This window comes from Hetaerina americana, unplaced genomic scaffold (assembly GCF_022747635.1).
Source record: "Hetaerina americana unplaced genomic scaffold, ioHetAmer1.1.p SCAF_23, whole genome shotgun sequence".
Lineage (NCBI taxonomy): Eukaryota > Metazoa > Arthropoda > Insecta > Odonata > Calopterygidae > Hetaerina > Hetaerina americana.
In genome coordinates, this window is record NW_027286797.1 from 7,148,569 (window position 1) to 7,170,140 (window position 21,572).

General features: G+C 37.6%; 2 protein-coding genes across 12 annotated transcripts in view; both read left to right on the forward strand.

Annotated features, from left to right (window-relative positions):
* Positions 1 to 9,825, forward strand: LOC139689397 (E3 ubiquitin-protein ligase RNF170-like). 2 transcript variants are annotated; one of them, XM_071586494.1, is made up of 6 exons: positions 1 to 327; positions 726 to 808; positions 1,127 to 1,228; positions 7,046 to 7,122; positions 7,227 to 7,361; positions 9,318 to 9,825. In XM_071586494.1, the coding sequence occupies exons 1-6, from the start codon at positions 212 to 214 to the stop codon at positions 9,588 to 9,590; spliced, it is 786 nt and encodes a 261-aa protein (XP_071442595.1). In that variant the 5' UTR covers positions 1 to 211; the 3' UTR covers positions 9,591 to 9,825. The 2 variants fall into 2 exon arrangements, with proteins under 2 accessions (XP_071442595.1, XP_071442596.1); XM_071586495.1 differs by lacking the exon at positions 1,127 to 1,228.
* A 9,016-nt stretch (positions 9,826 to 18,841) lies between these two features.
* LOC139689414 (metal cation symporter ZIP14-like) overlaps positions 18,842 to 21,572 on the forward strand; it is a 71,003-nt gene continuing 68,272 nt past the window's right edge. For 5 of the 10 annotated variants that reach the window (XM_071586518.1, XM_071586522.1, XM_071586517.1 and 2 more), the window contains exon 1: positions 18,855 to 19,102. The gene's annotated coding sequence lies outside the window, so the exon portion shown is untranslated. Of the gene's footprint in view, positions 19,103 to 21,572 lie in introns of all 10 variants that reach the window. The other 5 variants (XM_071586520.1, XM_071586521.1, XM_071586524.1 and 2 more) reach the window with 3 other exon arrangements.

The window sequence follows — 21,572 nt, forward strand, 5'->3', positions numbered from 1 at the left end:
TCGAGATGTGGGGTTTGTTGGTGAAAATATCCTGATAAAAGCTCGTCGAGTCATGAAAGATTTTAGCTGATGTTAATTACATGTTGGGCTTATTTTTTCAGGAGATTTCATTGATGCAGATGGGAATTTTATTATTTCCCTCTCACTCTTATGCGTTCTTTTGTTGTTATTATTGTAGCTCCTTGGAAGTATATTTTCAAATAGTTTCATAATGTCGGAGAATTTAATTTTTGGAGTAGGCAATGAAGTTTTAATATTAACGACAGTATTTTTGGTGATTTTATTATCTGGATGCATTTTTTTCCGGCCTTGGGATGTATATGATCGGTATGTTATTTATAAAGTTTAATTCTTATTTCTGATCTGGACTTTCTGTGGTTAGTGTCTTCGTATTGGCTTTTTCGGACCAACTGGTCACACATATAGGTTTGAAAAATGTTTCATTTGTTTATTTATTTAAATATTTTTGATCTTTGGCTATATTATTTACTGTGAAGATCGTCTGTTTTACCCATGATCCACTCAATGAACCATTACTTGCTAACACTTGACAGTTTGGCCATCTCATGACCTTTGGCGATATTCTGTCCATATAGTGCCTAATGAATAAGGAATTATTTTTCAAATGACCAAGAAAAAGGTCCGTTTTCGCATGCTCTTACCATTTGTGCCAAGTCTGTCATGATTTTTTATTTATTGCCTAATCAGATTATCACTTCTCACAGATTCGCCGATTGGTTTAGAAGCGTTTTTCAAGAACAAAATTTTGATCCACCGCGATCAGTTACAGATGAACAACTCGAAGGCGGTAAGGATAATTGATCAGTCTAATCACAGTATAGTGTAGTAATCAGTAAATCTCTTTGTACCTTCAATTATGTTTCCCTGCTCTAGATGTGCACCTATTAGTGCATAATCATCATACTCTATTGGAGACAGTGTGACTTTAACCCATTATAAATTCGATATGCAAGTACTCTTAAAATCATTTTGTAATGAGGTCATGTGAATCACAAAATACTCATACATTCAACTTTAGTTAACCTTATAGGCTTAATTTCAATTTCTCTGGGTTTAATTAATATTCATAAATGACAATGTCCTTAATAATTTTTATTGAATACAGATTCACAAGTGCCGCACAGAGCCTATCCTGCTGATACCTGCCCTATTTGCCTGAGTGGTTACTCCTTTAAAGTAGAAACCAACTGTGGACACACTTTTTGTGGTAAAAATATTTTGCTAATCTAGCTGGTTTTTTTCGGTCACTTCGGCATCAACCTCTATTTTTATCAGTTTCTTTTGTCCTGTATTTATTTCCTTATCTCAGATAAACTTCATCAAGTATATATTGGCAACTTTTGGCTCTCATTGTAATAAATAACCTTTTGCCAATTTTAGATGGTCTCTAAGGGTAATTAATTTTACAGCTATCATAATTCCAACCATGAATTATGGAGTATATAGTTTGGCAATAGTTGATTTGGGGCTCTATTTGCAGGCTAGTAAGAATTAAATGAATTAAAAATTATGTATGTTAAATTGAGTTCTGTGTTAACTACCTTAAACCTTGCAATGTGTTATAGAACTCTCCACAGAAATAAAAGATTTGACTTTTTCAATGTAAAATATTGTTATTAATGTGTATTCAGGTAATTCCAGGTAAAATTGCTTGATTTCAGAGCATCAATATGCCCTTACATCTTAGATTCTCTTTCATAATTTTGTGGGTAAACTTAAGTAATGATTTATTTAAAACACTTCTGGCTATTAATAGCTTCTGTATTTATTTTTTTAAAGTTATTTCCTGCAAGCTGTGTTCTTCCTATTTCATAGTAGCTATGAAATTAATCCAATTTCTTCTTATTTCTTATCAACCATTAATATTAATCACAAATTGCATTTATGGCCCATTTGTTTTTAGTCTGGTGTCTAATTAAAGCTATTCTTTTTTACTTAAGTACAAGACCAGAATTAAGGAAATTTAATCAAATAATATGGTCAATAGGTCAGCCAATGTGTTAGATAGATGTGATATGATTTAGGTCAGCTGATGCGAAAGACCTTGCTGCAGTTTTTTGTACAATTAGTAGTGGTAGTATTTTGCCAGCTAAGGTAGGTTTTGGATGGGCACAGACTGTATAACAGTTCAGGGATACCTTTCCTAGCCTCTCTTAAAAAAATCAAGTGTAAATCCAACACTAAAATAAGCTTATCATCAATTCCCCATACTACCTTCCTCCTTCCTTCTATCCAACATGCCTATCCTATTTGTACCCCATCCTGGCATTCCCCCTCTATCTCAATCTTCAACATACCATTGCCAATCAACATACTCTGCATCCATTCCTCCTGCCTACTTTGATTTCTCCCATCTTCCTTCTTACTTGTGAAAAGTTCTTAATAATGCAATTCTTTTTTTGTCCTGACTCGTTCAACCATTTTCATTTAAAACACTGCCAAGTTCAGAAAACTCTTCCACCTGCTCTAGATTATGAACTACTATTTTAGCAGTTCTTGAAACCTTTTTGCTGAGAGGAAAGCTAAAGCATGATTCTTTGCGAACCTAACTGATTTTATGTCATCCCCTCCAACTTTCATTCCTATCTTCAGTTCTTTCCATGTCTCTCACCATTTCCTCCTCCTCGTACATGTTGAAAAGCTCAGGTGATAATGGACACTACAGCCTCGCCCATCTTCCTAGCCCCACCCATCCACCGCACCAGAGCAGTCTGAGACATGCAGAGGTTACGGATAATTCTTCCATCCAATCTACTTCTATTTTCTGATACACATTCATTAGTATTTCTCAATTCACTCTACCAAATGCCTTTTAGAAATTTACAAAATGGGAAAATACTTTCTGATTGAATTCTATGCTCCTCTCGAGAAATCATCGAGTACATACCCTCCCCCTCTCCTAGCCCAATAATAGGTTGCTGCACTAGTACTCAACTTACCCCCTCTCCCTTACTCTCCCAAACCTTCCTCCCCTCTTGGAGCCAGGCCATATAAGTTGGTAAAACATTTTTGATGAGTGTCACCTGATAATAATGGGCAGTATCAAAACCATGGTCATGTTAAGTATTAAATCTTTATGTGAATATGCGAAGTTTCTTTTTCTATCCTCATTCTGAAGGGATGATCAGTTAGCATTTAGGATGGGGAGAGGCACATGCAATGTCATTATAACTATGGCATCACTAATAGAGAGGAAGATAGAATACAATCAGGATGTATTGTCCTGTTTCATAGATTTCAAAAAAAACATTTGATGGAGTGAATTGGGAATAACTAATGAGTATATAGCAGAAAATAGGAATAAATTGGAGTGACAGGAGGTTAATCCATGACCTGTGCATGTCTCTGACTGCTCAGGTGCCAGTGAGGAACAGAGAGTCTGAATGGGCAGTGTTAGGAAAGGTTGTAAGGTAGGGTTGTCCATCATTACCGGTGCTGTTCAACGTATATGTGAAGGAAATGATTAAAGAAGCATGGGATAAACTAGAGATAGATATGAAAGTCAGGGAGGGACTTCATAAATGCGGGTTTGCTAATGACCAAGTTCTGGATTGTCTGTCAGCCAAGGGGTTGCAAGCATTACTGAGTGAATTGGAAATCACATGGACATGTGATGAGAATAAATGTAAATAAGACGAGGGTTATGCGGTGCTTCAGAAAGAGAAAGGCTAAGCTTAACATCAAAATAAGAGGGCAAATAGAGCAGGTGGAACAGTTTACGTATCTCAGAAATTTGTTGGACCAAAATGGTCAAAGTAGTAGGGACGTAAGGGGAAGAATTGTACTGGGCAAAGAGGCTTTCTCAGAGAAGAAGGAATTAATGACGGTGACGTTGAGTAAGGATATTAAGAAAAGGTTCATCAAAACTTTCATATGGAGCCTTATTATGTACAGTGCGGAAACATGGTCACTGGAGCAAGGTGATTGGTGTAGATTGGAGGCTTTTGAAATGTGGGTGTGTAGAAGGATGAGGAGGGTGAAATGGACAGAAATGAAAACAAATGAACAAGTCCTAGATATGGTGGGCGAGGAGAGGGGTTTGTTGAGAGAAATCCTAATGAGGCAGGAAAAATGGATGAATGGTTTATTTATCAGCAGTGGGATGTTGAAGACTAATAGAGGGGAGAATGCTGGGCAAACAAGGAAAGGGCAGGAATAGGAGAGGGTTTTTGGGTGGGATGAAGGGAGGAAGGAAATACTCAGAGATGAAGAGGGACTTGTTGTAGAGTTAAATGTTGGGTTCAGTTTTGCTTTGAGGTATTTACTTGTTAGTCATGTCCATCCAAAACTTACCTTAAATGGTAGATAACCTAATTTTAAAAAATCGTTATTTAAATTATGTGACACGCAAATAATTTTGACATTTGCATTTTTTGATTTTTTCATTGTGTAAAATATGACTGAAAAAATGTCAAATTTTCGCCTAGAAAACTCGAGCAAACATAAAATTCAGATTTGCTGGAGGCCTTGAAATTTGGTTCTTTGTGTGATGGATAAACATCTTTTAAATTGTGATATTTTGAATTATTTTATTTGTAATTCCTTTTTCCAATGTTCACTAATAATTGATAGGTACACAATCCCTTTTCTCATAATGCCCCCTCAAAAAAATTTGCTTATATCAAGTCAAGCCCCTTTAATACCAAGGTCTCTTTGACCTTTTACCTCACTGTTTTACCTCACTCACTAAGTATATTCACAGTTTTTCCTTTAATTATCTTGTCAGCCTCATGGAAAAATTTCTTAGCCCTCTTTATTGAACATTTAGTTGTTTTACAGGAAAAAATTATGCCGAATGAACCAAATCCCTGAAGTCAGAGTCGTGATCTGATCTGATCAAAAGTCTGCCCTTTAAATTTTTCATGAGTGTGTAAATGAATACAAAATACTCAGCTTGCAATAGTGGGGTGCGCTGCACTTTTGAAACTGCTGAGCTACAAGACATCCACTTGCAGTGAAGTCACCTAAGCGCCAATGAATAATTTTGAAAGACAGTGGCCACTGAAAAGTACCAGCTTATCGCCTTGCAAAATGCTTGAACATGGAGCAGTTTGCCGAGGTGAAAGTGAGGGTCGGGATTGAGACAGTGGTATGGGCACTTTGGGTTGATCTCAAGGTCACTTCACACCGAGCTCTTCCCTGAGTACAATTCACCCCTTATTCTTCTCATTTGAATTGGCTATGGTTGACACCTTTAAGTCATTGAGGACTTAGTATCATTCTTGTGTGCACCTTAAGTCAAAAAGGCTTTTTTTTACATATGTCACTCATAGATAACCAGTGTTCCCATGGTAGTATGAGGTCTCTATGCCATGACAATGTTGTTTAAAGAAAATTAAGATAATTCTTCATTGGGGATAAAAGTATTTGATATTTATTTAATAGGAACTTGACATATTGTATTTTCATTTCAATTTTAATGAGATGCCCTTAATAATTGTTTAACCATTTGGAATGCGGTCAGTTTTTAGTTCATTAATAATATGCAAAGTTGACTCCAAAGAAACTGTGGGAGATGCCACAACAGTAACTTTTAACGGAGTCATCTGCTAATATGCATTTCAATGCAATGTGAATTAATAATCAGTATATTCGTTCATTTCAAATGCATCACTAATGAAATGCTAATGATGCTTTTCCATTGTATTATAATCCAGAACTATTCAGTTACATTTAATCATTATTTTGCGATGATTACAAACCAGTTCATGTAACTTAAGTAGTTATAACAAATTTAAACCTCTTCTATTTTGCTTGGTTTATTTATTTTGCAAGCATTCATTATAAATGCCCAGCTGGATTTTTATGTAAATAACTGGATTTTGAAAGTGTTTAAAACTTTAAAGGAGAATCTAAGTAACAGAGTAATACAGGGTCGCACCCAAAAGTGGTAGGACGGATTTTTTTACAAGAATTTTATTGACGATATACTTACATCGACTCAATAATCTTCAAAGTATGCTCCTTGAGCTGCTACACACCTAGTACAACGTTGCTCCCATTCCCCGTATGCCCGCTGGAAATTTTCTTTGGGGATGCCGTTGATGACCCTCGTCGAAGCCTCTTGAACGGCCTTTATCGAGTCAAAACGTCGTCCCTTGAGCTGTCTTTTCATCAGGGGGAAGAAGAAGATGTCCGGTGGTGCCAGATCGGGAGAATAGGGTGGGTGCGGCAACAAGGCAACGCCGTATTTGGCCAGGAGCTGTCTGATGATGAGCGTGCCATGGCACGATTTTCGGCACCATCTTGGAGCACACCTTGTGCATGGCCAAATCCTGTGAAATAATGCGTTGGACGTTGGATGCAGACGGACCCAACTGGTCTGCAATTTCTTCACTGGTTAAGGGTCGGTCTGTGTTCAGCAGTGTCCTCACTCTGTCCACATTCATGTCGGTTCTTGCCGTCGACGGCCGTCCGGAGTGATGGTCGTCTTCAACGAGCTCCCTACCCTCTTTAAATAACTTGTGCCACTCGAATATTGTGGAACGGCTTAAGGCAGTGTCCCCATAAGCCTGCTTGATCATATCGAGGGTCTCAGTTGCCGTCTTCCCGAGTTTCGCACAAAACTTCACGGAATAACATTGCTCTAAATTCAGATTCATTCTGTTTTTTGACGCAGACAAAAAACTTGCTTCACTAAAAACGGTGTCCTCAATCAACGACAGCCCGCAGGCGACTGAGGTTGGTGTCGGTCTGTTGCTAAGAGCCCATTCCAACTTACCCTGCCAGGCAGACCCCCCTCCACTGCTCCGTTCGCGCCAGAGAAAATCAGTCCTACCACTTTTGGGTGCGACCCTGCATGTTATACAAATAAATGCTCTTCAATACTTGAACATTTTGTTAGTCAGCCTCTTTTTCCAAGATACCATAAAATATTCTCAATGGTGAAAATTTCATAATAATTAAGATAATTTTAGCTAATAGTTGATAGTCTACATAGATAGATAGATAAACTTGAATGAATGAATGAAAATGAATACATTTGTTTGACCAGAGTCATCACCAATTCAAATGTTTATTCTAGGCCCGTGCATGAGGACATACCTTCAAAATGATGAATTTGTTGTGCAGACAATGCTCTGTCCACTCTGCAGGCAACCGGTAATTTGTGCATTATGTTAATATTTTGATATGTTGGCTATTCATTCAATTTGTTCTGGCAATGTATGTACACCTTTGATATCAACATTTTAATTTCCTTTCAGCTCACTTTGCTCTTCAATTCGTACACTGATGATGAAAGGAGGGCTGATCCTGGTTCAGAAATAGGATCTCAGAGAGTTGAAATGAATGTTCTCATAAATAGATTCAATCGCATTTCCGCTGCTACTCCAAAAACCGTGAGTGTTTAGTCTTTTAAATTTCTTAGAACCTTGCATGTTCTGGAATAATTACTTAGATCTAGTTATGGCAGCTCAAGAAGAGGTGTCCCATTATGGGAAGCTGAAACAGGCAATTACCATGGTTGAAGGATTCATGCTGCTTCCGGTAATTACTGTCGCGGAGGTTGATTGTTAGACAACTGTTTCACCCCCAGTCCCAGTCCTGGAGCCATCTTCAGGAGTGCCAAAGAACCACAAACAAGAAACATTTCCAACTTTTGGCAATTGCTGAACATGTGTGGTCGGAACCTGGACACATGATTGAGTTCGACCAATCAAAAGTGATGGCAAGAGAGAAAAATTATTTTCTGAGTCTCATAAGAGAAGTGGTAGAAATAATGAAAAATCATAGTAATTTCAACTATGAGGACAGCTAAACCCTGACCTCCACATGGAAAAGGGTGATTCCTATTCGCCGCCAAGAAAGAGCCAATCAGAGTACTCAGAGCCAGGCAGCATCTCCTATATATCGCGGCCAAATTGTGATGCTTCAACCTGAAGACCACCAGGACAGGGTGAAACAGTTGTCTAAAAATCAACCTACGCGATGGTAATTCCTGGAAGCAGCATGGATCCTTCATCAAATAGATGTCGAGGAAGCCTTCAGATTAATTGCCCTAATTCCAGTTGGAAGCTAATGCAGTCCAAATGGCATAATGATATTTTTATAAGTGAGTTCACTGGAGTTGCAATGTTATGCTGTTCAAAGGTGTCAAGGTGCTCCTACAATGCAGGATTTTGGGAAATTGCAATTTCTATCTAGTTTAATTTAAATTTTAATATCTACCCTCCATGTGTGCAAAGTTGCTAGGGAAAGCCATGAATAATAATTGAAAATCCATGTAGGGAATGAGATTTTATAAATTCAAAAAGAATTTGTCTACAGTATAGAATTAATAGAAGGAAGAAAGCTGAGGGTACAGGTGATGAACAGGATGGGTAGGGCATGAGGAAAGTGGGTGAAGGAGGGTGGGAAGGGAGAGGGGGTTTTTGGGGTGATGGGCAGAGGTGGGGGTTGACAGGAAGAACCCAGACTGAGCCTTCTAGTAAGGAAGGTCCAGTCCAGGGCTCAAGCAGGCTCACAGGAGCCGGATGCAAGCTGCCTCAAGGATTTTGAGTTAAGCAGTGAGCCTGAAAGGGAAGGGAGGCAATAATAGACACATTAAAACAACTGTAAGAAAAACTTTGTGGAGAGAGGCATGTTTAGAAGCTGGGAGGAGGGAGATTTGGAAGAAGGTTGGCATGAGGCATGTGGATGTTGAGGGGTGAGGTGTACTGCCCTGGGTAGAAGGAGAGGCAGAGTCAGCAGTTCAGTAGATTGTATTGCGAGATGTGCATGAGGGAGTACCATGCGATGGGAGAGAATTGTTAAGTGAAGAGGGGAGGCAAAGAGTTGTTGGGGAGTCATTTTAGGATGGAGAATCCTACAAGGAGAAAGTGCGAGTGGTTTCTCAGTGGTGTGGGTAGGGTGTGGTGGATGTTGTTAATTAGTGTGCTTGGTTCTACGCCTGGTAGTTCAAAGACCCTTTCCAATTAAATATGCTCCACCTCTTGCTTTGTTCTCACCCTAATGCTTTGAGACAATTTTGGGAGAACTTCTTTACTCTTGCAGCAAAGCCATTATCAAAGGATTGAATGTGGGAGATTTTGTGGAGTAACTGTGATTGTGGAAATGATTGTAACATGGCAGTATATTGGGGAATGTAAAAAGTAATTAGCTTAAGTGGTCAGAATGGTATTTTGTTTTTAAAATTTGATCGGCATGAGACTTTTCTTATGATATTATGCAGAAAATATTAGTTTGTACTGATATATTTAGTTAAAGAGTGCAAAAATGTAATGTTTGTGTGAGGTCTTTCCTAATTTTTAGAAGCAATAATGTTACTTGCTTGGATTTTTTTATCATACTTACAGTTGCTGCAGAATATTTATGACTGGCCTGTTCTTATTCGGCGCTTATTCAACGAACTGTTCAGTGAGCGGCCCATGCTACTCTTCCGTCTGAGGATTATTTTATTGCTTCTCTGTGGAGTTGTGTACGTTTTTTCCCCTGTTGATGCACTTCCAGAAGCTGTTTATGGAATCTTAGGGTTTATTGATGATATCCTTGTGGTTTTCTTTTGTATTTGGTACATGGTCAACGTGTATCGTTCTATCTTAGCTAGTCGTGAAGAGGACTTTGAGTGATGATGTGGTGTGATGAAATGGACGTTTTGGTCCACTTCTATATTTTATGAAATATATATATACACGTATACATATGAAATCACAGGGTGAATTGGACAAAAATAATACTGCCTTTCCAAAATCTGTTTCACGAAATTGCAGGACATAGTAACACTCCATAACATTGTATGGCCTGCGTTGAATGGCTCTTGTTTAACATTACAAATATGAATTGAAATTTCATATAAAAACTGTAGAGTTGATTTTTTTCATTTCTCAACCCTACCTTATCAAGTTATTGTTTGTGGTAAAAGATAAAGAGATAGGGTGAGGAATGAGTTGGTCACGTTGGAATCTGGATTGATTGGATGTGCTGGAAATGGACAAGGATGAAAGAAGTGTACTGTTGCTGGTGTGGTTGTCTTGAGAGAATGATTAATAATCAAATCACCAAACAGGTATGAGAGAAAGAGTTAATTGCTTAAGAGGAAGGTATAGAAAGAAAGCCATGGTCATTATCGAAATACTTGCACATACATCTTTGGATTATGTATTTTGGATACTTTTCTAATCTGTATCAAAAGTACATTTCTTTATTATTTTGTATCTAAAATACACTTCAGAAGTTAGTATTTAAAAAATACATTTATAAATAAAATGCCTAATACATCTTCATAGTAAAGCATATTTTGATGTTCCATATTGAAATAAAATTAACCCAGTCCCTTGTAAATGTTATCCTGTCATCTGTGAGACTGTAAATGGTCCCTAATTTCACTTTTTCAATCTCTGTAGCTTCACAATTCCAAACTTGCAAACTGAGATTACTGTCAGTCATTGGGTGGTTCTCGCAGATTTATGGCCTGTTACAATGGCTTAGAACTGGTAAGTGGGCAAGGGAGTCATGTGGGACAAAGATGGAAGGATATTGAAATGCTGTCTATTAGATGGAAGATACCTATCGCCCTGTTATGCAGGATTTGGATGGTAAAGTTTAAGTACTGTAGGACCTGCATAAACCTGGAACTGTGACCACCACAAGTGGATCTCATGCAGCCACCACAAATTTCAATGCGCATTTAGGTAAGCAGAGCTAAAACATTTTAAGAAATTTGGATATTTAAGTACTTTGAAAGAGTTCAGGATGTGTTATATACTAATGCACAGGCTTCCATTGATTCTTTGAAATGCTTTCCACTTTGCCTCATCATATATTCATTTTACTTACATTTTTTATGAAGGGCATCTTTTAATCGAAATCCTATATACTAAAATGAATAAAATATGCAGATGTAATACGCATTTCAGAAAATGGAGGCATTATCATTATTCTTTAAGCATCTCAAGAACCATCATTGTTTTTGCCTTGAACCATTTTGTAAGATAAGAAAGATTAATGCTGCTCTACTGAATTTTTTTAGAGAAAATAGTGCCAAAGCCTTTGAATTGCACTAAGTGTATTAGACAAAGTATTCAAACTGGGAAAGAAGTTCAAATAGATTGGCTATAGAAGTTCAAATAGATTGGGAATCCTATGAATGGCACTGCAGTGAAACAACTGAAGTTGCTATTTCCCATAGTTTCAGAAAAAATTATGCTCTCAATCCAACTTTAATGACCCAATAACAAAATGTGTAGATGTTGAAATGAGGCCTCTGTTGATTGTGTGGCTACCTTCCATAAATATATTTGAAGCTGATGAATGTTTGGTTCATTCTGTGAAGTTTAAGACAGTAAAATGTACTTTCTGATAGCCATCAAAATATAGTGCATTTCCTGATATGAGAATTCACCTCAAAATAATTAATAAGGTGATCCTTAGTCATTATTTCTATTTACTAAGGTCACCTTTTGTATCTCTGTTGAATGAATTTTAGGGAGAAGGTCGATTAATAGAATAAGTTGAAGAGGATTAATGTTTCGTTATTTATGTGAACGATATAATTTTATTCACTGCGCAAGTTAACGTGCTCCCGCCAACAAGAGAATAGATGGAAGTGCAATGACAGCACTGTTATTGCCATAGGGTAGATGGGTGTAAAATGTTGAATATGTGATTCATTAATTTTTCCAGCTCATTAAAACTTCTATTGAAGTTCCTTTAATGAAACAGTAATTTTTAAATGCAAATTCAACTTCTTAGAGCACTTTCATGATTGCAGTCCAGTGGAGTACCTAAGGGATAATAACTGGACTTAAGAGTACCTAAGGTTAGGCAGCAATTTGATTATGCAGTGAGCAAATAATGCAAACACAGCAATTTCACGATTAATATCCTTTGACGGCCATGGTTTCACCACTATTTGGTATCATCAGGTGAAGAAGATGCATTGTAAAGCCAGGTATATATGCACTCAGGAAGAAGTGGTGGGTTAAGTGTCTTTGTTTAAAGGATCCCTCTTGCAGCATAATCTGATAATATCAGAGGAAATGCTGTAGTATTTATGGAAAAAGAAGATTACATGAAAAAATGTAAAAACTTCATCAGTGTTAACAACTTATTCCACGTATGGACCTTACACCTGAATACTATAATAAATACCAGAAATCTGTCTTCATGTGAGGTCATATTGGAATGGATTCGAAATCACCACGAGTTTTCAGCCTTCTAGAAATTCACAAAAGTGAAATCCCCATGAGACCTATTGTTTCCATTTTGTCCACTCCAAACTGCTTATTATCCGATTAAGTGAATACAGTTTTCAGGGAATTTTCGAAGTCACTCCAAATATGGGATCAAGAATTCTTGTGAAATAGCTTGAGTGCAGTCCATCATAGTTGTTACTCATGAAGTGCCAAATGGTGCCACCAATATTTTTAAATGTGTCCCCTGGGCAAATGCTCTCAGACTAGCCAAAATCACCTTTGGGAAATCAAGAGCCTCTTCAACTGTCATCAGTGTATTGAGGTCCATTATGTATATCTTAGTGGTTGTGGTTCAAAGAAGTTTTCTGTTCAATGGGAATTACTACCGTCAACCTATGGGCTTGCTATAGGTTCCCTTCTCATGACAGGCATTTATATAGGTAAATTTGAGCGTGGCTTATTCTCCTTCAAACACCTCCTCACGCAATATATCATTACTGCTACCAGTATGTGGATGATGTGTTCTGTGTGTGGACAGGGACAGTGAGACAACTGGACAAGTTTTTACCAGTACTAAATTCTACTGACTAAAAAATCTAATTCCCTAATGAGTGAGAAAGTGAAGGTACTCTTTAACTTCTTTGATTTTTCCATCAGAATAAGCAGTGGGATATTCAACTTCTCTATACATAGAGAGGACTGTCACAGACCAAGTATACATACCCCTTCAAAACGCCACATTTCACAAAAATTAGCATCTTTTCACTCCGTAATATACAGACTGTGCAGTATACCCATGCCCGATGCAAAGAAACTCCAGACCAAAAAACAAATAGCCATGAAAAGAGTCAAAGCCACCTTCTACAACAGACACATACTCAAAGACATTCTGGAAACCATAATAGACATCATGGAACAAAATGGAGTTTGTGAACTCCTCTGTGATGACATGGTTGGTGAATACTACGTACAATGGGCAGACCGGGAGAACATTCAATATAAGGACCAAAGAACACTTAGCCTACTTCATGTACCCTTCCCACTCTCCCCTCCTATGTTTCCCACTACCCCACCCATTTCACCTTCCTCGACCATAGGGGAGGTAACCGACAGATTAGGTCGTTTGCGCCATCAGGGATGGATTGAAGAGGAAGAATGGTAGAATAAAACCCACCATTGGCATTAGCCTACTCTTAACGGAAGACGCCATGGGGTCCAACAGCTTGAAGTCCCATCTGATTGCATACTCAATCAAATTGCTATCTAAAAAGCACTTCAAGTAGAGATTGGGAAAAATATCTGCCACCTCCAGGATTCAAACCTGGGCCCTCTGGGTGGGAAGCCAGTATGTTAGCCAATGCACCATTGCGATCCCCCTTTCTCAACCGTGCAGTGTACTGAAGCTCCTGTGAGCTGCCCCCCCACCCACTCCCACTAATTAACCAAACTCATCACTCCTTCAAACATTCCCTTTCTCACTCTTCCACCTTCCCCTTCTTCCTGAAAGTGTATATATTCCTGGCTTCATGATGTATCTTCACCTGATGATGCCAAACAGTAGTGAAAGCATGGTTGGCAATAAATATTTATTGTGGAATTGCTGTGTTTCTCTTGTCCATACAATGGAGAAATTTTGCCCAGTAACGGCTAAGACATAGTGGCATATGATTATGCAGTATCAATGGCAATCCAAAATTTTATCATAACCTTTCACATCTTCAGCATTTAGCAACGAGGGTGGATGGCCCCAGTGCTATCAACATTCTAGCAAGAACAATTCAGCATATATGTGAAAGAGTGTGAAATGAGAAGCTTGTGTGGAGATGATTGAGTAGGGACTGACATTATTGCAGAATTGCGACAAGTGGGCATTTGAGTGATATTTAAGTGAGGTATTTCCTTTGAAGTTAGAAATACCATGGTGACAGAAATCACACATGTGTTAATTGCAGGTCGCACATCCTAAACAGCTATTAATAAAGTTGGCCTAGATCTGTAGTAGAGCTAGTCTCAAATCTCCTCTGCTGTAATCAATACAAAGAGCTTGAAATGGGCTATTAATGTTTGAAATACAGATCTAGAAAAACTGAGCAATTTCATTCATTAATAATAAAAGTCTTAATTATCTTCAAAGGGTGAAGTTCAATAGCCCTCTGAAAACTAATTACTGTTAACATAATAGTGGTCAATTTTGTATTGAACTGATTTATTATACAAGAGTCATGCATAAAAACATCCCTGTTATGTCCTCATGTGAGCATTATGGGTGATGGGTAAATAATGAATCATGGTAACACCTTTACCCGTTTCCATTACCAGCATCTTCAAATGACCACAAGGTACATATCTCAATTATGCCTGCAGCAAAAAATGGTATACCTGGCCGTGATTGACTGTTATTAACAAAAATTTCATATCATTATGCATGCATTCATATGCACATTGGACAGTATAGCAAAATCATTTGGCGATCTACACTGTATTAGTAATCTTCATTTTGAGTTGTAGTTATCTGCATTGTTAGCAAGACATCCCCAAAGAGTAGCAAGCAAAACTTATAAACTAATCATCATACAAGTGGATCTATCTCAAAATGCACTGGTGAAAGGGATATATATCAAATAAAATGAAAATTGTTTCATTTAATGACATTATTTACTAAGATACAGCTGAAAGACTAAACAAAATAGACACAACCACCCTGTCCATATATAATAATGGTACTTATGACACTTAAGCTCATGATTAACTATTCACAACTAAGAATTCATACCCCGTTAATATTGTTGGCACACATTCCATTGGGAAAATATTAACTTTGTCTCTTCCATTAGCTACACGAAAGTCCTCTCTCTAATCTCGTGTATTTTGCTGTCAAACCCCTTCACTTAGGACCACATGGGGCTGCCATTTAATTAATATAGTGCTTGTCACAATTTTGCCTACCCTTCTTTGTTGTTTTCAAGCTTCTCCTTCCATCCCTTGTCTATCTCTGCCAGGGGCGGGACACCTCCAGTGGTGTGTCACATTCCCTGCCTGTGATTTTAGGGTCGGTGACTATGAGTTGCATGTTCATGTGATCAGTAGAATTTCCTGCTCTTATTTCTCAATTCTGCATGACCTGTCTTATTGTGGTGGAGGCCTGTCATATTAATGTTTATGGTTCCTTTTTATCACCTCTTTTCTTATAACAAATAACTAATTAAATGGGTGAATCAACCCATTATTTGAATTGAGTGCTCCTCCAGTATGTATAGAAATTTGCACATTATTTGATAGACTTTTTCTAAATATTTTTTCCTTTCCCCTTTCTCTCCCATATCCTCCCGCATCACTCATCCTTCCCTCCTGGCGGTGGTTGCACCCCCTGCCACACACCTTTTTGGTGGATCTCGTATTTAGATAGATAGATAAAGGTCATTATTTGGGCAAAATTGAGACCTAATGGTTACCTCTTCCATTGAACCCATAATTGTATTTAAGTGAATGTCGAGAGACAAAGCAACAAATTCTCCAGATTATTTCAACTGATAAAGAGGATAACTTAAAAAATTTGAAATAACTTCAAAACTGAATATATTATGTGCCACTTGCATGCATGCCTAGTCATACGAATTAATTTTTTCATAGAAAAATTGCTTCTTGGACGGATCTTCATGGTATTTGGATGACGTTCACAGTTTTCTCATCATGCAAGAAAATATGAATCAAATCAACCACCTTGGATGGATGTAGTCCTGAATGGGGCAATACATATGGTGAAAAACCACGTCAAATTTTGCATGATCCTAAATACATATACTATCTATCATTTTACACTGGTTTTAATAATTTGGGGATCGAGATGGTGAGGTGGCTATCCTACTGGCTTCCCACCCAGAGGGCCCGGGTTCAAATCCCAGACATGTTGAATATTTTTCAGTGGTATCTCGATCCCTACTTGAGGTGCTTTTTGGAGGGCACTTTGAGTGAGTACACCGTCCATCAGATGGGACGTTAAGCTGCAGACCCCTTGGTGCCTTATGTAAAGAGTAGGCTAATGCCGATGGCGGGTTTCTCTCCACCCTTCATCATTTCCTGTCCATCCCCTATGGCACAAATGACCTCAGCAGTCCGTCCCCTCCCTTAAATACTACTATTTAAATAATTTTCTGTCATTTATTGATGGCAACCAAACACTAGGTGTGATACTTTCTTGATCTGCGCTTGGTTTCCCCCTATCTATAAGTCATTTGATGCATCTTAGCCCACAAGAGCAATAGGTCACTATTTTTTCACCCCTAGTCCAATATCAACTGAAACTCAATTTCAGGCATGCTAGTATAAGGTCCTAGGAAAGGATAAAGAACCTGCAGTGCATATGTTATCATTTAGCTAACCTTGGGTTACTTGGAGTCTACAAAAAGGTATATTACACAGCCTAGTCCAGACTACAAGTCTACATAGACTAGTTTTGACAAAGGTATTTTAATGGAAAGACTAGATTCACCATACTATAATGCTTTCAACTCAAAATTCAACTATCAGTATGAATGCATGAATTGTGCTCAATATTTTCTCCACCATTTTTGTTAAATTTGAATGAATAATGCTGAAATCAAGGATATATCTGCTGCGTCTGATTTTGAGAATGGAATTGACTCTACTTCGAACAATAGAATACCACCAATATATTTTTCCCTGTAGGTACTCATAGCGAGAAATGTTGGCTATTCTTAGTTTTTTCAGCTTTCTTGTGGTATGGTACTAAGTGCATAAAAACTTTAGATGAGCCACTGTTTCAAATAATTTCAAAGTAGTCACTAATATGGAATGGAATAACAGAGGCATAATAAGGGACTTCCTGTAAATGATTATCTTTTTTGATGTTTATTCACATAGCACTGATGAAACACAACCCCTGGGTGTGATGATATTTGTTCCCTGAAAAAACTGATTGGTTATCAGGCCCATGATAACTTGTAAGTGGACCAAACACACTCTGAAATCATTTTGATCAAGCTCCAAAACACATGCAGATGCATGGGTAGTAAAAGAGAAAGCCTCTAAAAAATCCTTCAGTGCTCTTTAACTCTAACTCTTTAATCTAACAAGAAGAATGATACCCCTACAAGTTGATTTAGGGAGGGTGGGAAGTTTAATGATTAGTGAGGAATCTTAATGACTCCTTACTATTGATCATCTTCATAATATCAATCCTTCATCCCTAATATTCTTTTGTCTTTTGACCCACATTTCCCCAAGGTCTCAACCTACCTGCTCATATAGATGTGTGGGATATAGACATGTGGGTCGTTTCCTTTGCCCTGTTGGAACATTTTAATTGTATGTAGAAATATGTCAGTCAAAATGATATAAAACTAATTAGTCGTGTAAAATATCTTCAAATACTTTAAGTACAGGATTTTGCTCCCATGGATGCCATTGACTGGAAGAATGAAACGATATATTTAGCTTTTTTAAGTTTTCATGGACTATATATAGTTTAGCTCTCTCTTTAAAAAAAGCTAATTTAACAAAAGCTAAAAGGTAATTCTGAGTTTGAAAACATATTGTTCTCAATAAAAAATTCAATGGGTTGGTGTCAGCAAGCCTATAGGGCATAATTTTGAATAAAAATAAAGCTAAAAATCTCAATTTCCTACTTGTCTCAACATTCAACAGTTCTTAACAAGCCAGTGATTGCAGTATATGGTAAAACTGTTGTCATTCACTTGATCATCCCTTTGAAAGCAAATTATTTGGAAAGGAAAGATGCAAAACCCAAGAAATGCCTGAAATTGTGTATAAGCTTGTGTACGACCAAATTTGGGCTTTTTAAACAACATACGAGACTACCACATAAACATGAGGTATAGTGTAAAAAGAAATTCTATTTTGTGTATTTCATGGAAAATTTTCTGGCATGAAAGCAACACTACTGTCAAGATCAGCAATATTTTCAGTTTCTTTAATTTTACAAGGAAAACATAAAATAATGCTTATGGTGGTAAAAATAAAAAAAATTACATCGACGATGTAAAAGTCCAAACAACAGTAATCAATCTGCAATCCGAACATTGGTTTGATAGGTAAAAGTAGTAATATGGTGATGGTAGTCCTTACTTTGTATTATGGCCTTTAATTAGGACCATACATTTTACAAATGCCCTTTTTCTGTTGTTTTCAAAGATCATAAGAATTAATTGCGTGATGCTAATGAACAAATATTTCATCCCTCGTCCTTTTGTAAGGATTATTAAGTAAGTATTTATACCCCAACTCTATATAACACCTTAACTAAAATTGACACAGAATTCAAGAGATCTGCCACGTTTCTTACGCAAATAACGATACGGGTGATGCCAAATGATTTTGATAGCTATTTGCTTGGATAGTTTATTCCGATACCGATGGAATCATTAATTTTCGGAGCATAATTAGATCCGAGTTGTGGGTTTTCAAATCCCCTTGCACGTGGAGCTCTAGAAACTTCGATTTGAAGTTTATGCAAATGACCCTACGTCTTGATTTGAAATTAGATTAATCATAGTTCCCAGTAAAAGTATGAACATATCTCATATCGATGGAATTAATTCGTTTTGATTCATTTCGATTTTATACTACTTGTTGGAACAGTCAAATCTCCCGCCATAGCTAAAGCTGTGCATTTCGAGATGCAAATATTGTTTATTCCTGATGGAGTCCACGAGGCGTGGCAGTAGTTGTCGTAGAGAATTAGGTATATCTGATTAACGGAAATGTGAATGTAAGCATATAATGGTTTTTATCTGGGGGTTAGAGTTTGTATTCGCGTTCAAGCACACGTCAGTATTGACCAGTACACCGGTACTCTTGACACATACGCAAAACGTATGGGCATAGCAATGGTTCGTATGATGATATGATCAAATGAGTAGGAGTAGATTTCCAGTATTTTTTGGTACACAGGATTGCCTTCGTTGAAGGTAATGATTACTGTCGTTAAGTAGTATGAATCGCCCTTTACTAATGTACTTTATATTTCTTGTTATGCATGTCATTCAGCTTAAAGTAATGATATAGCGTGTTAAAATTGTACATTGTTTATGAACCGGCATCTGTTTTTTTCGTTCTCTATTAATGATTATTTCTGTTCAGTTCTGTCTCATCGAGCAGAAAATTCCCGAGTGCTTATGTTAACATTGCAATTTTAGACAGTAATCGTGTTGCATGAATTCTCGCACGTGGCGGTGCACATATCTTGCTGGTGTCTGAAGATCACGAATTACAGTGATCATTTCAGTTGGCCATGGAAACCTTCCCAGATGTAGAGCAATTGGTTTAATTTATGCCAAACGGCAGTTATTCTGTTTACGATTCATTAAAATGATGAAGGGTAATTTGTTGCGGTGGAACTGTGTGGGCGAATTGGAAGGTGTAGCACCATTCTCAGAAACTGTCCTTGAGATTTTGTCGATGTCAGCCGTATTGAGTAGGTAGTTGCTCAGTGTTTTCGCTTGTAGGAAATTTTACCATAAGACTTCGAAGTTTGTGGCATAAGCAATATTGCTTGCCCTTATGTGGCGTATGTTGCGCCCTAATGTGCGTTCATGATGGTTGTGATTTTGATGTTGGGATTTTAGGCCTACATCTCTCTTCGTGCGCATGAATCATGTTTATAATTCCCAATGAAATGTAAGCCTCGACGATCTGCCATTTAAGCTTAGCAATTCTTGTACCCGCCGTTTTCATAGCCGGTGTTAAGAGCTTCACAATCGCCGAGATCTTTTGCCGACGTGTGCTTTTTTATACGACATGACAGCCTTTTAATGTGCCAAGGGATACACACTGATCCTCATTCGATTGCATTGTATGTGCTAGACGTTTCTCCGGGCATGAGCTTGTCTTTATAATGAAGCATTTTTAATCAGCTAATCTGCACATGCCATCACTAAATGGATAGGAGTGGCTATTACAATGCGAATAATTGTTGCAAATTCAATTGGATAAGCTTAATGGAATAGGTGTTTCCATTATATAAGAAAAACCAACCTTATAACATCTTCTTTATATCAACTTTCTGATGAAACTCGGGAGTAAAATCGGTTTTTTAAAGGAATTATATTGCATTTCAGCATGTAGCAAGAACTATTTCACGTTTATGTACTATTTATTTAATTCTAGTGTCCTTACATTGTGCTTTAGTTCTAAGAAGGGCCAAAACTATTATCGTTTATGCTTTGTAATGTTGTCCATAAAACCATAAATAAACTGATAAGCAGTTGTTGAAATCTTCAATTTAGGTGCATTTAAGTAAATGCATGAATTTTAAAAACTAGTACAGTATAGTACAAATTCATTATGGTTTTTCAGAATGTACATTTCTTTTCGATCACACTTTTATAAATCTAGTCTTAAGAAAACAGGGATATCTATTTGGATACCATGGATAATATATGTAATGGGATCAAAAGTGTGTTGGCCTGGGGTATTAGGATGAATTAATGGAAAGAATTCGAGGTTACATTTTTGTGAAAAAGCTGTTGAGGTCAGCATAAGGAAACAATAGTTCCTCCTCGTTGCAAGAGGCACCTTCAGGTTGAAGTCAGGATGCATTCCATTAGGGAGAAATGTTGTTTATCAAAATGGAACCTGATACTATGAGATGATGTTGGTGTAGTCTCTCCCTGTAGGATAGCCAATCAGGAAAATTGGGGAAGAGTTAAAAATTGGTCACTTTCTTTAAAAACCCGATGGAAATTGGGAAAAAGGGCCAAATGTTTTCTAGAAAAAGTTTGGAATGCCATGTGCAAATTAGAAAGATGGTAGGGAACCTGGAATTCTTGGTGAGGATGCTGGTACTTTTTAAGTTATGAGATTATTTTGTGCTTCCCATAGGCAATCGTGCATGCAGGGCCTGATGAAAAACGTTGTGATGGAACCGATTTGGTGATGCCTGTGGCATTTGAAGATGGGCCACGAAAACGTACCTAGTCTGATTCCAAGCACTGGAGAGAAATATCAGGAAAAAGAGTGCTTTGCTAATTAGGGGAAATTTGGGAATGGGATCTGGAAAATGAGTGGTCAGGCTGATAGTTAGTGGATGTACACTTGCCTACGTAGGGAAGAGGGTCAGTGCGCTGCCAAATAGACTACTTACAGTTATCTTGGTGGCATTCTGTTTTGGTTATAGAGTATATTCTGGATTTTGATTGTATTTGGGAGCTGGTTGAGGCCGATACTTTGTGGAGCTCCATTTGTAATGCACAAAGAGAAAATGGAAGGCTTTGGATTTCCACAAGAGAGCATTTTTGTGTCTACTAGTTACGCCACTGGAGTGCAGATGATGCTACCGTGTGGCAAACCTAGTCAACACAATAAATTCTGGCCCGTGGAAAAGCAAAGCCTCTCATCCTTTCTTCATGCTTTATGTATTTGGATGATTAATGGGGTTTT

Bases quoted from the DNA above. Each gene is read 5' to 3' on its own strand.
- LOC139689397 (XM_071586494.1), top strand. From the start codon at position 212: ATGTCGGAGAATTTAATTTTTGGAGTAGGCAATGAAGTTTTAATATTA. The intron at 328-725 runs GTATGTTATTTA...CACTTCTCACAG, and splicing joins CCTTGGGATGTATATGATCG to ATTCGCCGATTGGTTTAGAA. The intron at 7,362-9,317 runs GTGAGTGTTTAG...TCATACTTACAG, and splicing joins CCGCTGCTACTCCAAAAACC to TTGCTGCAGAATATTTATGA.